Source organism: Trachinotus anak, unplaced genomic scaffold, assembly GCF_046630095.1.
Source record: "Trachinotus anak isolate AG129_WGS33_773 ecotype Australia unplaced genomic scaffold, CSIRO_AGI_Tana_v1 ptg000021l, whole genome shotgun sequence".
NCBI lineage: Eukaryota > Metazoa > Chordata > Actinopteri > Carangiformes > Carangidae > Trachinotus > Trachinotus anak.
The window spans coordinates 14,071,491-14,088,386 of record NW_027273872.1 but is presented as its reverse complement, the minus strand read 5'-3'; the positions used below and the strand labels follow the sequence as shown (position 1 = coordinate 14,088,386).

Sequence of the window (16,896 nt, the reverse complement as noted above, 5' to 3'; positions counted from 1 at the left end):
CAAATATCAGCTTTTCCCTGGCTCCACCCAGCTTCCCTCCATAACCTGGAAATAAAGCGGCGCCAGAATAAATAAATAAATAAACAAACAAACACACACCGCTGCTGCAGCTGTGAATGTACTTGATCCTAACGAAGCTGGGTGTTGCACAGGGTCACAGCTGACTTTGACAGATGTGGTCCAGTTTAATGGTCGTTATCCAGGCAGGACTGTGCTGCAGCTGCAGCAGCCTCCCCCAGCACCGTATCGGACGCCCTCAACTCGAGTGACCTGGATGTGAAACAGGGATAAAGGCCGTGTCTCGCTTTATTTTTGACACCGTAACAACCCTGCGATATAAACAGGGGATGGGTGCTGCATCAGCGGACAGTTAGCTTTCTTCATCAGCCGGCGGTTTCACCCATATCTTTCGTTTTTGCTGTAATAACACATGCATCGTAGACAATGACCGGGGTCGGGGGTGAATTTTTGGCCGGCTGAGTTAGCTGCCTTGCGTTGTCCAGAATGGAAAACAGGTGCAAAGAGAAACAGGAAACAATGTTGTTATTAGCCAGTTAGCTAACGTTAGCACAGCTAGCTGTTAGTTAACGTTAACTGCATCAAATTAGTGGGCTGAGTTAGCCGAGCTAACTCAGCCCACTAATTTAAATAGGCACGCACAAATACTCTGGTTTGTTTGCTGCCTAACGTTAGCCACTCGGATAGATTTACTTAGTGACTGGTTTTTCCAGTGACACATTTTTGCTTTCAGCGTTTACCCATTTTCCGCCGTGCACCAAGCTAGCTAGCTAGCTAACCAGCCGTGTCTGCTGTGGTGTCACTGCAACCTGCCCGCTGCCCAAGTCATATCGCAAATACAGCTTTACTGTTGTTGAACTGTCAAGCGGCCGACAGCCATGGCCCACGAAGCGTTTCCTCTGCATTTTCTGGTCTGGAACAACCAGTACCTGGAGCTCGATCGAGAGCTGCAGAAGAAAGAGGTGAGTTGTTTTTTGTTTTTTGTTTTTTTGCAGCTGGTGGTGGATGGTGACATGCGTTTGTTATGTCGCACTGCATTGCGCTGATGCTGCTTGTGTGTTTGCTTCCGCAGCAGGATTTGGATCGCCTGGATCCGAGGGGGCGCACCCCGCTGGAGCTGGCCGTGTGTCTGGGCCACCTGGAGTCAACCCGGGTGCTGCTCAGACACACGGCAGACCCGACACACAGCAACGCGCAGGGCTGGACCAGTGAGTGCTCCGCCGTGGCTCTCAGTTTCACGCCTCCGGGCTGCAAACCACAGTCATTAAATGTAGATGTGTGTTTTCAGTCTTGCAGGAGGCGGTGAGCACCGGGGACCCTGAGCTGGTTCAGCTGGTACTTCAGTACAGAGACTTCAAGCGTGCCACTGAGAGACTGGCAGGCATCCCAGAGCTGCTCAGCAAACTAAGACAGGTGAAACAGCCTCTCAGTGCTAATCTGATGAAAACTTCTGACACCTTACTTGTTGCACAGAGCAGCACAGCCAACCCCCACCACCCCTCAAAGCATGGTTAAAGATATGCGGAAAGGTTTTTTTTTTTTTTTCCAGTGGGGATGAGATGGTCACTGGATGTTCCCAATGTGTACACAAGTATTAAATCAGGATGCAGAAATGTAAGAAAACATGGAAGGCTTTTACTTTTGTCAAAGTTTTTAAAAAAAAAAAAAAAGGTGCCCTTGGTTTCTTCCAGGCACGGGACTTCTATGTGGAGATGAAGTGGGAGTTCACCAGTTGGGGTGAGTGTGTTTCATCAATGTTTTTTCACTGAGGTCAGTTTCAGCACCGCAGCGGTTGGACAGCTCCCCCAGCAGCAGCTGATGTTCAGTGGCACTTTGACAGACGTACAGTACTCAGTCTGGAAAAAAAAAACAGGACAGATTGATTTCCAAATGTAACCCTCTACAAATTACAGATACTCTGCCTGAAGTGTTGCCTGTAATGTATTTGACAGGAATGCTCAGTAATGTGATGTGGTTTCTTTGGCCTGGATTACTTTGCCCTCTCTAAACTACACTTAAATATTCCAGAAACCTTTTACACATTCAGTGTTTGGTGACCTCTCTTGCCTCTTTGTCTGCTGTCTCTAAAATGCCTCTCCTCCTCTTTAACTCTCCTCTCAGTGCCCTTGGTGTCAAAGGTGTGTCCCAGTGACGTCTACCGGGTGTGGAAGAGTGGGTCATGCCTCCGTGTGGACACCACCCTCCTGGGCTTCGAACACATGACCTGGCTGAAAGGACGACGCAGCTATATCTTCAAGGGTGGAGGTGTGTACTAAATGCTCCGAGCATATGGGTGGATGGATGATTTTAATTCCATGAAATACTTCAAGACCACTCTGTGAATCATTCTCTCATACCAACATTTTCTGTGCCTCTTAGATGATGGAGCGGTGGTGATGGAGGTGGACCATGAGAAACAGGTGGTGTACACAGAGCCGCTCGTGTTGTCCCCTCGTGATGCGCCCTCCCTCCTGGCAGCCATGCAGCCGTCGCAGGAGAACACAGCGCAGAGACTGACGTCGCCCATCGTCTCCACGCACCTCAACACACGCAACATTGCCTTTGAACGGTAGCGACACAGAGAGAAATGCAAACTAGAATTGTTTGATCGAGATCACACTTAATTTGCTTGTTTGCAAGCCATGTGCAGATATCTGCCTCACTTGGCTTTATAGAGCTGCTAACTCACCATCAAAGTATTTCATTAGTTTGGGTTTTTTCTGTTATGATTGAGGCTTTCCACCCTGTTTAGGAATGAGAAAACTTTAACGCTTGTAATGTAATATGTCATGGAGATTTAACCTTGTTAGTTTAATATACACTATATAATACACTGATAACCTCTGTGCCATGAGCCCTTACTTCATCTCTCTGCTTGCTTAGGAACAAGTCGGGAATCTGGGGCTGGCGTTCTGAGAAGAGCGAGGTGGTCAGCGGGTACGAAGCCAAGGTAAGTGACTGCCAAGCCAACCAAGTTCAGATGGTTTTCCCGGAGTAGCAAAGCTAGCCGAAACATGTGGTGGTCACGTTTTCTGAGACCACAAATTATTCAGCATTGTCTAATTTGTCCTGACAAAGATTAATGCAGGGATAAATAAAGATGATTGATTTCATTATCTGCTACTAAGAATAAAAAAGCACATCGTTTTGAATACACTAATAAAATGGTAAACATCCACATTTTGTTTATTCAGGATTGTACTCATGAGACTGAAAATACTAAATTACTAAAATTAAGTGTCTGTCTGTGTTTCCAGGTTTACAGTGCTACCAATGTGGAGCTGGTGACTCGGTCAAGGACAGAGCATCTATCAGACCAGGACAAGTCAAGAAGCAAAGGTGAATAGACAAGCACACGAGTAGTGGTGGGAAAGAAATGCAAGTAGGTCCTCACCTGAAAACCACTGTTTTTATACCAGAAAATAACTACAAAGAAATATGACTGGGGCTCATTAGATCCAAGATTAAACAGTGACTCATAATCCAAACTTTAAGTACTTTACTTAAAGAGACTTTAGGTTAAAAACAAGTTTGAAGTTGATGATGATGATGATGATGATGGTCTCTCTCCATTGTTTGCACTCAGGCTCGAAGACTCCTCTGCAGTCCTTCTTGGGGATTGCTGAGCAGCATACAGCTCACAATGGGGTAAGAATCTCCACAGTACCTGTGCATCGCATCCACCCACACCACCTGCAGCCTCCTTTGATTAATAGCATCACCTGACGGCCTCTCTGTATTTCTGTCAGAGTAATGTGTCCCAGTGTGCCAGCCCTCACAACCCCACAGCCATCACAGCTGACGAATACTTCAACCCAGAGTTCAACCTGAATGGCCGGGACATCGGACGTCCCATTGAGCTTACTAGTAAAGTCCAGAGGTGTGGTAAAGCAACAACAACATAGACACACAGAATGGATATATGTGTGTTGCCAAATCAGTAGCAGTTAAATGACCCTTCTCGCCGCCTCTCTCCAGGTTCAAAGCGACTCTGTGGCTGAGTGAGACTCACCCTCTGTCCCTGGCCGAGCAGGTGACGCCCATCATCGACCTCATGGCCATCTCCAATGCCCACTTTGCCAAGCTGCGTGACTTCATAACCCTGCGCCTACCGCCAGGCTTCCCCATCAAGATAGGTGGGCGTGAGAGGTCAACTCAGTGTGGGTCGTTTCCTGTGGGTAGCTAGGTGGATGTCTTTAGGTTATTTAACAAGCCCACATTTTGATCAAAATGCTGGTTCCAGACCAGCTCCAGGCCTGTTGATCTGCAGCCATACTTCTGTACTAAAGCATTACACTTTTTTACATTCATGAATGTTTTCATTGTAAATGGCCACTGGTGCTGCAACAATGATCAACCATTTAAACCAGTCAAAAAGAAAACACAAATTGTCCAGTGGTTTTACCTCCTCTTTTATAAACTTTTTGAAGAGACATGTTTACAATGCTGGTCTTGTCTGATTCCAACTTGCTGCCTGTCTTCCAGAGATCCCCCTGTTTCACGTGTTGAATGCCAGAGTGACGTTCAGTAACCTGTGTGGCTGCGACGAGCCGGTCAGCTCTGTGACGGTTCACAAGCCAGAGAGCTCCGGAGAAGCTGGTAACTATAGACTCACACATACACTTGCATAGACGCAGTTAAAAGAGCTGATTGTTTATCTGGATCCACTACTCTTCCTGGGGTCCAGCATTCACCATCACCTGCTCAGTCAGTCTAGTAGTTGCCAAACAGAGCACTGGTATGAGGGGGTTTCTGAAACGATACGCATCTATCTTCCAGCCACAGTAACGATGTAACCCGTCTTCAACCAGGTCAGTCCCCCTCCCCCTTTCACTGTGAGGTGGACCCCTCGGTTTTTGAGCCCCCTCCAGACTACACCACCCTCGGTCCGGGCCGCAGCGAGCCAATGAGGGACGAGGATGACAACCTGCTGCAGTTCGCCATCCAGCAGAGCCTGCTGGACGCCGGCACGGAGAGTGACCAGGTCAGAGCGAGACCTGTTACCAGTCTAAGTCTAAGAGTTCATACAGTAATTGGAGAAGAGAGTTGTAGGAACTTCACAGTTACATGTCAGAACAAACTGATAAACTGTACAAATCCCCGATGGAACAGTTTTGTTTTTTTTTTATTCGTCCACATTTGTAAAATTTGTACTACAACAACACGAAAAAGGCAGTTGAAGTGTGTCTTATTTCTGGTTTATAGGTGACCATCTGGGAGGCCCTGACCAACAGCCGTCCGGTTCCCCAGTCTCCACTGTATGAGGAGGACTCTCAGCTGGAGAGGTGAGCTGACCGTCAGATTTCACCTGTCTTTGCAAACCATTGCAGGCAGGTTTACTGTGCTCAAACTGGAGAGAGGACTCTAGATGAACGCTACTGTTCTGAGTAATATGCTCTCCATCAATTCAGTATATCTGATGATAGATACAAATTCTTTTCCATGTCATTTCTTTTCAATTTTTTTCTCTAAATGTTGTACTTTTATAGTTGTTACTGTAAAACCATCATGAGGTTTTATTCCTATTCATAATCCTATTCAGCGAAACCTCTGGCTTGTGAAGTAATTTAATTAAACATTTCTAGATAGAGTTCAGTAATTAGCTCTTTCTTCCCATCTTCTCTGGGGAACAGCGACTCCCAGTCATCCTGTAATGAAGCCCAGCAGTGAAGTTTTCCTGTTAAGATACCCTTCTTTGTTTAAGAGGACTTCAGTTTAAGTCTTAAGATCCCTTTTTTCCTTCTTCTCTCAGGGCGATCCAGGAGTCTCTGTCCATCTCTCTGGCCAGCAGAGAGGGAGAGGACACGGCTGACCCCAGTCAGCCCCCCTCTGTCTCCCCGTTGGACACCACCGCCAACTCCCCACTCTCCTACAGCACGGTGACTGACCCCCAGTTGTCAGGACACTTTGGTGTGGCAACGAGCTTCGACGAGCAGCTGCGTATCGCCATGGAGCTGTCATGCAGGGAGCAGGAAGAGCTGGACAGGTGAAGTGGGGAGGAAGCATGTGACGTGTTTGGTTACCTGAGATGAAATCTTCATGTTGGAATGAACTTGACTTGGTGGTTATTTGCTCAACAACAAATGCCAAGTAATCATTTTCAGATGCAGTACAGCTAAAGACAACTCACAAGGAAAGCAGGGAGAAGATGTCCATCCGTTTATCAGTTCTCTGTACCCGCTTATCTTTATCCAGCTTGTCAGCCTGTCACAGGGCTAATCTACGTGTGGACAGACAATCACTCACACTCATATTCTCATCTGGGGACAGTTTGTAGCTGCCAGTTCACTTGACCTGCATGTCTTTGGACTGTGGGAGAAAATCAGAGCACCCAGAGGAAACCCACACACCACTGCACCCCCATGCTGTCCGGCATTAGAGATAGAAGATTAGGATGAAGACTTTTTTTTTTTTTTTTCAAAAGCAGTTTGCAGACTGCATTGTGGGAGCTTTACAAAACTTACCCTCCCTGCTTCTTCCCAGCTGATCTCCAAATTCCCCCTCTATTGCTTCTCTTTTTATTTTATTCATTTAACTTTTTTTTTCTCGGCTGCACACGTGGGGAGTGCTGCAGTCTGCTCCTCCATCTCAAACTCTATTTTGCAACAGCAGTGGACAAACGACATCTGCAACAACATCCGCTGTCGAAATTTCCCAACATCCAGATGCAAGGAAAGAATCTCTTGACATTATCTCTTAATGCTGTTAGTTATGCACATTAATACAGTGATGGCAGAATAAAGATCACGACTAGAGCTGCAATGATTAGGCAAATAATCATTCAATTGAAAAAAATTAATCTGCAACTATTTTGATCATGAATTAATCGTTTCTGTCATTTTTCAAGCAAGAAAGCCAAACATCTGCTGGTTCCATCGTCTCAGATGAAATAATTTGCTGCTCTCTTTTCCTTTATAATAGTAAACTGAACACTTTACTCTTTTTGGGTTTGAACTGTTAGTCAAAACAAGAACTTAGAGGTCGTAACTTTAGGGTCTCCGAAATCACTCTTTGTGATTTTTGATTTGTGATGTTTTGGCTGAATAATTATGTGAAATTCTGGAAACTTGAAACATAAATTTGAAAAACAAGGTACTGATGAATTTCAAGGACAACGTTGCCCTTGGTCGCTTTAATCTGTAACAAGGGTTGAATGCTGGGAAACTCAGATTACAGTGTTTACATGGGAATCTACTTCCTTCCTAATACCTGCAGGACACAGTACTTTTAGCACTTCTGTTTTTTTATGACTGTTTATTGTATTGAAACAAAGACGCCTTCTCTAAACCCCAATAACACTAAGATGCATTTATTGAAAACTATATCCTGAAGTCTGACATGAAGATGCCCTTATTACAATAATACAACTACATCAGCTTTTTAGCTGCTGTGGTTTGCTCTTGTCATTGTTGATGCTAGAATGGGAGCTTGCAGTTTAGATGTCTGTAATGGTTCTTATATAACATCATGAGGTGCTGCTGTTTGCTTAAAATGAAACATGAGTTATGGCGAGGAAGGGGAATCTGTTCTTGCAAAGTACGAAGTTGAATTTGTTCGTTGCTTTGACTGATGAGCTTCATTTCTTATTTTTGTTGTAGGAAGCAGAAGGAGGAAGAGGAGGAGCTAGAGCGGATCTTACAGCTGTCACTCACCGAGAAGTAATGTCACAACAGCAGCAATGGAGGCGGGTCTTCATTGGGGAACAATCCTCTTAAATTATTCTGTTTTATTTTTATTTTATAAATCCTGAGATATTAAGTTATTACAGATGTTTTATTTGTCTTTCTCACACGGAGGCTGCTACAGGAGAGTATAAAGGACCAGAATATAAGAAGTGAGTGTGAGTGACACAGGTGGGAGGGACAAAATAAGAAGAGGTACTCTGACACACACTACATGAGGGAGGAGACAAAAGGGAGAGAGTCTTTTTCTTTTTTTAATGACTATTTTTCACAGACTTGCTGTCTTTATTGAGTGATAAATGATCCTTAAACTTTAAACCTATAACATGATCCATGATAATGATAAAAACATATGAAAATACAATTTTAATGGAATAACTTATAAAATACTGATTATAACATTTGAAACATTTATGTTGGCTTACTCCTATGTGTGGAAAATAAAGAAAAATGATAATCCTGGATTATGGTTGTTTTCTTCATCACCGTTTATGAACAGAGGTAGAAAAATAAGATTCATATGTACGTCATGAAATTTTTACAGCTTCATCATTCTTTCAAAAACAGTCATTGTGAGGTTCACACAACATCTGTGTTATGTTCATCTTCAACACTCAAGGCACAGATAGTGAGCAGAAACTGGGAAAGCTTGATAAGCTTCCAAGCTGTGAGACAGACAACTGTTATCACATGAAGTTGAAACTGAAGCTGCAACGTTCAGTCATTAATCAGCAACTGTTTTGGCCGTCAATCCATCATTCTGAGTCATGTCTATTAAAAAATACTAAACATTTGCTGCTACGAGCTTCTCACATTTTAGAACCTTATTATATGATAGTAAATCAATTATCTTAGATTGGGTTATATTTATACCATTGGTCCAACAAGATTAACTTGAAAGTGTCATTTTGGACACTGGGAATCTGATGGAGGTTTTTCTCTAGTTTTTGACGTTCTATAGCCTAAACTGTTAAACGCGTTTGTTATATAATTGTTAGTTGCAGCCCTAGTTGAAATCATATTCTAGCTTATCTGAATCACATTCATGAAGTTGTCTGTATCAAGGAGCTTTTCAGTTCATCGCTCTTCTCTTTACACCTTGGTACACGATTAAGCAGTGATGCACAACTTATTAGAGTGATTTGTAAACAATCCTCAAGAACAGAATAAAGTTGTTGGTAAATTTGTAATTAAGCCTTTTCCTATTATAACATTTTAATTTCTCTTCTGTTAAATGAACTTTTCACCCATGGTAGTATCATTGTTTTACGGATGGCAGTGCTAGTCTGTCTTTACACCACTGTAGTCCAGACTGAAATATCCTTACATCTAGTGGAGGAGTTTTCGTGAAATTTGCTCCAGATATTCATGGCAATTTTCAGCATTCGTGGTTCACAGATGATCTTTTATAATGGTTGTGGTGATGCCCTCACTTCTCCTCTAACTTTTTATTGATACATCTCATAACTACTCTCTGCACTGTCAAGACATTTATTACAGACAGAGGATGACCTGTAAAAACTTTGAGGATCCCCTGACTTTTCATCCAGCGCCATCATCAGGTCAAAGTGTTAACTTGTTGACTTCTTCCAATTCAATACCTGCAAAACTAATGACATTCCCATGTTTGTGTGTTTAGTTCATGGTACCACACTAAACTAGGTTGAGGAACATCAGAAAGTTAGCTTTAGCATGCTAGCATTCTTAAAGCACTATTGTGCCCTTGTACAGCCTAACAGACCTGCTAGCATGGTTGCAGACCCTTAATTAATAATTAACTTAGTCTTGTAGTGTTGTTGTTTCATATTTAACATGTAGCAACAACAGCACTAGAGAGAGGTGGACCCGTGTGCCAGGTACAAGAGAAGAGAAACAACAGATTTGAGGTTGAAATAGATGTTTTTGTTTTTTTTTTTCATTTAAAGTTTGAGACCCCTGCTTTAAGAGATTAAGAACTTCATTCATTTAAATTTGTCATTTGACTTTCATAAACACCTAAGGTGGCAGAATTTTGTCAGATCCACAGGGAAACTTGTGATCCATCAGCTGAAGATGAAAGTTACACATTATATGAACAGATGTGAGGTCTCACTGAGCAACAACAGTACATGACTCACACTACTGCACTCTTTGTCCACTGCACTGTGCAGGAGGAGGGCTTCTCACTGGACTGGTTCTCATACATTTCCTCATCGTCACTTGCAGTCTTTTCCCTTCGTAATTTTAAAGCTTGACGAAGCTCACTGTTCAGCTGAACTAGTTTAGACAAAAAAAAAAAAGATATATATTTCACTCATTTAGACTCAGTTATCTTGCTCACATTCACCTTAATTCACACCTGAAGCAGCTCTGAGAAATACTGATGTTAAAATAAATACTCACCTTGCTTTAATTTTTGATCATCAGGCTTGTGATCATCAGGAACCACATATTCACTCTCCACTTGCTTGTTTGGAAGGGGCGGAAGCTCCACTTTGGTTTGTGACCGCAGCATAGGTGCCACTTGTGCTTTGGGTACTGTTTTAGGCTGAGGTGAGGCGGAGCTGACGCTCTTAGGAACAGGTGACAGCTCTGCTCAACGCACAAATAAACACTGTTAGGAGCCGTATATTTGTACCTTTACCACTTGGACTATTTCTAAAAGCTGTGATCTTCTCACCGATCCGAGTGTCGTAGGGCTGAGATGCCATGTAGGGCTGAAGACGGTACTCTGTCTTCTCGAGGAAGTATTTAAGTACATCATCCAAGGTGGAGACTGTCACCTACAGAGAAGAAAACAAAGGAAGATATACAACAATATATTATACACTAAAAAATGAGGCCAAACTTCATGAGTCCAGGCAATGTCATTAATTCTAACCATTCAGCAAAATCAGGCTTTATCTGACTATTACTTTGGTGGAGAACAATCTTTAAAGGGCCAATGCAAATGCAAATATTGTGGCTGAAGAGACCTGTCTCATATTTTCTAAATACCAAACATAGGGAAGAGGAATTGGTTTCACTTTCCCAACCTGAGGCACTAATACCATCAAAAATATACAGTGTCAACATTCATCTTTCACATGTTCAACAGGATTGAACACATTCACAGTCATTCACTGCCGCACCTTTAACATGCACCCTGCAGAGTGGGAGATCTTACTGTGATAACTTCTTGAAATCAAGAAGTAGCAGAGGAGAAAAATCATCTGGATTCCAGACTGTATTTTCAGAACGGATGGAACGAGCATGCAGTGCAGTTTAACAGCTAATCTGAAAAATCTGACATTCAAATTTTCTATCACTGAATGCCACGTTTGATTCATGTCATCGTTAGTTAAAAGTTGTGGTAGGAGCTGTGGGACTTACTGCTGTGTCCAGTTCAATGATAAACCCTGAGTTTGTGGAGGACACTCTGTAGTTCTTCGTGACTGGCCCACTGAAACGCAAGGAAGAGGAGGATTATTATCTTACTCCTGACTGCACCTCTGATAACTGCAATGAGCAAAAACACAATGAGAAGCACTGTATCCATAATGTTGATCCCTTTTTCAACTGTAGCATCTCATAGGTACTGACATTACTGAAATGCAAGTTATCCATGTGCAAATGAGATACTTAATGAGACAGTGTTGATTCTGCTGGAATACTTGTCTCATTTAGATTTATCACCGTTTTACTTCTGTCTACATCCTCCTGGTTACGATTCCTCGTTCATTTCCCCATAATTACAAAGTTCAAATGAACTGCTGTGCAAATTTGAAAATAATTCCTGTCCTGGTTAATTCAATTCTGGTCGACCCTTCTCCTGTACATGTGTTTGATGGCTCACAGGAGCAAAATATATGTATATGTACATATATACATCACATCACTCCAAGTCTGGCTTTGAGCTACATAACAGAATTATTGATCCCATTCAAGTCAGGGCGCAGCTTCAAACCTTCAGGCGGGGCCCGTTCGACTTTGGAAGGACCTGCCCAGGGAGATAAGGCTGGGCTTCTTCAAACAGACTTACTTTTATGTGATGTCATATTTTTATTTAATCTTTAATTATATTCCTATTTATGCTTTACTTTTATCATTTTTATCTTTTTATTGTCTCTGTATCGTCTTTTTATTATTTTTACTGTGTTTGCGTGCGTGTGTGGATGTGTTTTGCTCCCTACTTATCTACATTGTAATATGTTGCTTGTCTTCGTCTGTAACTCCTCCTCGGTCCTGCTTTTGACTACCATTGCTTTTTTTATGTGTCTGTCAAATCACTTTGTAAACCCAGTTTTTAAAGGTGCTACACAAATAAAGTTATTATTATTATAATTTTTATTAAAAACAATAAAACCAAAGATTTTTAGTATTTTTTAGTAGTTGTAGTATTTATTGAAGAGAGTAAACTAGATATAACCTCCTGCATTAGTCTGTAATCAGTGGTACATGGATCATCAGACCTGGGCGTCTGTTGTCTGAGGGTCAGGGCGTAGTTGTTGGCTTGGGTGGATGGGCGGAGGATGATGCTCCCATATTCCGGGTTGTCCTTCAACATCGTCTCAGCCTCCTGCCGAGTCACATCGAAGAAACACCTGCAGCAATAAAGGAAAAAGTAACACTTCCTCATTGCCAGTGGTGGTGATAAAGGTGCAGGTATGTCATTTCAGAGAGCAAAACACAACATCGGTTTAGGAGAGCACAAAAGTTTTAACCCTCAGTGACCTCACAAATGCTCCAAACCCCTGTCTGTAATAACCATTCAGATTTATTTTTCATGTTTTGTTTTGTGTTAAACACAGAAAGCCTGCAAGTGAGGATCTACGGATTGTTTCTGTATTGATAAGAGGAGAGGGACATTTTCTGGAGACTTTCTAACTTACGCAGGCATGTCAGGGGTGCTGAGGTCTGGCTCATCTTTGGCTTGTGGAGGGGAGGGGGATGGTGAGGCTGAGTGCAGGAAAGCTGGTCGAGGCGGGAGAGGTGGGCGTGACAACGGGGAATTTCTTCTTCTCTCCTTACCCAGAGTCTCCTTCAGCTGCAATATCTGGCCAGGCAGCAGCTGCAGCTTACTGGGAATCTCCTTCTACAAGGAAACATTGCTTACTCCTTGTTATTACTATCAATTACTATCAACGACCAGTCTGTTACTGTGCAACATTTAAAAAATTCAATACAAGCAAGAAAGAAAAAAAAAAAAACGATTCCACACAATTAAAACAGATGCACAAATGTTAACTCGCAGTTTTTGTCATATGATGTAAAATATTATACGTGATGTTGTTTTTCATTTGAAGATATTCTACCTCTACCATTTATAAATGTTGTCATTACTGTTTTCATTCCTAAGAGAAGTCTGTCCCTAAAAGGACTTTGAGCTGCCTAATTATTAACCAGCACATCTCCTGTTGTTGTGTGTGTGTTGTTAAAGAATTACATAGCCATGACCTATTTTCAAAAGGAATCAAAAAACCATACATTACAAGAACTCAGCTACCGCAACTGTGCTGAGAGACCTACATCAACCCAGTAAATTTGTTCCTGTGTATATGTGTGTGTGTGTGTGTGTGTGTGTGTGTGTGTGTGTGTGTTTGCGTGTTTGCTTACTTTGACCACGGTCAGGATGTAACACCTCCACTCCTCTCCTGTGTCAGGATTATCCACCTGCACAGTCACACAATCGAGAAACACCCAGACAAAAACGATACGAGAATATGTGAAAGACAAAAAACTATTAACTATTTTCTATATTTATAACTATTTTCTCTGGACTGTGGTTGGGGGTCAATTTGATTTAACTTGGCTCTTATAAATGTATAACTTATATACGTTTTAATCATTTTTTAAAATCGGATGTTTTTGATGTCAAGTTTTTGAACAAAGGTGACCTGAGGCTGAAACCATGTTAATGAGGAGAAAGAAAGAAACCTGTCAGGTTTCAGTGCACCACACCTTCAGCTGCACCTCTTCTCTGGGCAGGGTGAGATTGAAGACGGTTGGTGTCGTCTTCTGATATGGAGAATCCAACTCCATAGACTTCAGCTGCTCCAGGTCCAGCTTCTCAGTGTACTGACAAAGTAAACAAACAATGTACATCTGAGAATCATCACTGAGTATCCACACGGTCGTCCGTTGATCTAAAATAAGTGTTCTGTTCTTTGGAAAACACACACTACTTTACCTGCTTAATTAATCATACCCACACACACACACATACAGAGAATCTGTAAATGAAGATCCCACTCTTCCTTGTAATAACTTGTAAAGTTAAGTGAAAAGTGTAAAACTATCAAAATGAAATGATTGGCTTACTGTATCCTGTGTGTCATCTTCGTAGAGAAACAGGCAGGCCCCTCGGAGCTCTCCATAGTACTTCTTGAAATCCTAAAAATCATAAATCATTTTGAATTTTTCCATTCACCTTGACACAGTGGTGGAGCTAAATAGGTAAGTGCATTTACTTGTGCGTGTACTTAAGTACAGTTTTGAAGTACTTGTTTTTCTGCAACTTTATGGTTCAACTTCACTATATTTTAGTTTTAAGTGTATCATCTTATAGATTGTGATACATTGTCATGGATAAATGACCCATCAGTATAGTTAAAATCAGCCCCTTATCTGTTAATGCATCAATAATTATCCAATAATAGAATAACGTTATGCTGATACTGATCATTTTGCTTAATGAACTTTTACTTTTGATATTTATGTACATTTGCTAACATTATATTTTTAAAGTGTAATATTTATATTTTTCCTCAGTAAAATATCTGAATACTTCCTTCGCCACTGCCCTCACAGATCAAATTGAATTTAATGGAGTCAGAAAACCTCTACCAAACGTATTCTTACCATAAATTTCACACCATTTATCACTTGTTTAATCTGCTGTGAGTCGTATTTTAGCCCTGATCATTTTTACTCCCACTCCACATGTACATTCTGTATCTTTCCCGTCTTTGTCCTCACCTCCTCTTTGCCTTGTTTCTTTAGCAGGTGTCCAGAGTGGTAGAGAGGCAAAGCTGTGATTGTTTCCCTCCTCCTGTGGACAACTCTGGACTGCATGGACATCGCTCCGTCTAAGCTCCTCTTGCTTGGTTTGGCTCAGTTTTCAGTTCACTTCTGTTTGACTTGCGGTGTGGTCATTAACACTGAATAAACAGTTCAACTGAGCTGAATTTCAGGAACGTTTTTTTCCGTGTTGTTTCCTTGTGCAGCTCTTAAAGCAGTGACGAATCCACCTTGACTCTTGTTTATCCGAGATGATTATTATAATCTATAAACCTATACTGATAACCTCTTCCTCCAGTCTTAGTGCTGCTTTGACTCCGAGAATGAGGAAACACTGCAGTGATTTATAAAGAAGGAAGTAGCTGAGTGTAAAATATCCCAAATAAAAATCCACTTTTGTACTTTGAACCTGAGCATAACTCAAGAAAGACGGCTTTACACCACATACTGAGGAGCAATGAAGTATGCAGGCATGTGTTTGCCCACAAGCACGTGCACATAAATATGCACACACACACTTGCATTTAACAAATGGTATGAGTAGATATGGTTTTTATGAGACCTCAGTATCAGATAGGAGATTGCTCACATGAGAATTAACCTAATGACCTATGAGAATTACTCTTTAAGTCAACATTCAGTTATAGTTATAGTTTAACATGGTCTCATTGTAGATTATGAGAACGAAAACATTTTCAAATCTTGATCACACACAGGACACATTTGGATGAAATTTATTATGATATAAAAAAGAATGGAATTTGACTTTATCAGTAGACTAGAAACTACAATTTCTTTAGAGATTGCAGTGGGATTTCTGCTTCTAATGTATATATGTCGAAGTAGTATTATGAGATGGAAAAAAAGGGAAAAGGGGTAAAGAATACAAACTGTAGTGGAAACGGTGAAAAAAGTGTAAAATGTGACTCAAATTGTTGAAGTGAGTTGAGAAACTGAGCTACATAGCTTACACTTTAAATCCTAATTCGCTCACTCAACTCAAAAGTTTATTGGAAACAGCCGGCATACAAAACTAGTTTACATGCATACCAACTATGGAGGGGCAGGAAACACCGCAACCACAACACCCCTCACAATAGAACCAACCTTAACCCAGACCAGATATGTGAACCTCTGCCTAAACACCACCTGTTACTGATTTGTGAAATCAGCGACAAGAACACCAACAGTGTGGGTGGTGAAGAAAAGAATAAATACAGCATCATCGTCATTCCATATGTGTCTGGAAAGTTTGATGGAGTGGATGAGTGGAGTAACAAAAAACAGCAAAGCAATAATAGTGTCATCCACTCGACCAGACTTATTTTCAAGTTTCATTTGCAAATTTCCATTTCCTGTTTACAACTGAAATTACACATCTTGTCAAACTTTGAAAAGTCATTTGGTATCAAATTGCATGAGACCTCTCTGGATTGCTGCCATCACTGATTAATACAAATCCTACAATATTTTATTGTTAATTATTCTCCAACTCCTCCAACCTGAACACCCATATAGGTTTTTTGTTTTCAATGTATCATTTATACATTCCCATGGTTTGTATCCTCTGATACAAACCATGGGAATGTCTCCTGAAATAAGGTCCCTGTCTTGGTTAGGTTTAGGAAAAGGTGGTGATTTGGGTTCAAATTAGTAATTCCTCCTTGTTGATCTTCATTGTCATGGTTACAATAATAACAATGTTGTTAACTTTGTCAAACATCATGGATAATCAGAATCAGAATCAGAATCAGAATCAGAATCAGTTTTATTGCCAAGTATGCTTTCACATACAAGGAATTTTTTCTGGTGATTGGTGCAATTGATCAGCAACAGTGGGGCTCTCTAGCCTTGTTGATGAGGCTAATAGCAGATGGGAAGAAGCTATTTTTGTGGCGAGAGGTTTTGGTCCTGAAGGACCGCAGCCTCCTGCCAAAAATAATAGAAACAACATAAACAGCTGCTATGGGAATCAAACGCCGCTCTCCTGAATCATATTCCAGGGGTTTGTTGACACATTCATTAACCACAACCTCTTTCTGATGTGGACTTTGTTGGCTTATAAACTACGTCACGGTACTTTTCCTTTTGCTCCTGTCATAATCACTTCAGACACTATATGCCTCCTAACAAAAAAACCTAGCTGTGGGTCACAAATGACCTGCTGCCCCGACGACCAATGGGCTCATTTTTTACAGGACAGTCTCTAATTTGTCAG

The 16,896-nt window shown here is 41.5% G+C and overlaps 2 protein-coding genes across 3 annotated transcripts; one reads left to right on the top strand and one right to left on the bottom strand.

Moving 5' to 3' along the window:
* Nucleotides 1-87: 87 nt before the first annotated feature.
* Nucleotides 88-8,164, top strand: ankrd13d (ankyrin repeat domain 13 family, member D). Of its 2 annotated transcripts, none has more exons than XM_071457034.1 (16): nt 88-980; nt 1,094-1,226; nt 1,307-1,431; nt 1,710-1,755; nt 2,140-2,283; nt 2,398-2,587; nt 2,902-2,968; nt 3,276-3,357; nt 3,605-3,666; nt 3,768-3,898; nt 3,997-4,154; nt 4,504-4,617; nt 4,830-5,002; nt 5,224-5,303; nt 5,771-6,004; nt 7,617-8,164. In XM_071457034.1, exons 1-16 carry the CDS (start codon nt 897-899, stop codon nt 7,678-7,680), a joined length of 1,887 nt encoding a protein of 628 aa, XP_071313135.1. In that variant the 5' UTR covers nt 88-896; the 3' UTR covers nt 7,681-8,164. The 2 variants fall into 2 exon arrangements, with proteins under 2 accessions (XP_071313135.1, XP_071313133.1); XM_071457032.1 differs by having other exon boundaries at nt 89-980; nt 1,091-1,226.
* LOC139605510 (signal-transducing adaptor protein 1-like) lies at nt 7,944-14,992 on the bottom strand. Its single transcript, XM_071457035.1, has 10 exons — nt 14,637-14,992; nt 13,980-14,051; nt 13,620-13,736; nt 13,275-13,331; nt 12,551-12,753; nt 12,131-12,262; nt 11,052-11,121; nt 10,360-10,462; nt 10,083-10,271; nt 7,944-9,956 (listed from the first exon to the last, which is right to left on the bottom strand). Exons 1-10 carry the CDS (start codon nt 14,736-14,738, stop codon nt 9,814-9,816), a joined length of 1,188 nt encoding a protein of 395 aa, XP_071313136.1. The 5' UTR covers nt 14,739-14,992; the 3' UTR covers nt 7,944-9,813.
* Between the last annotated feature and the right edge of the window lie 1,904 nt (nt 14,993-16,896).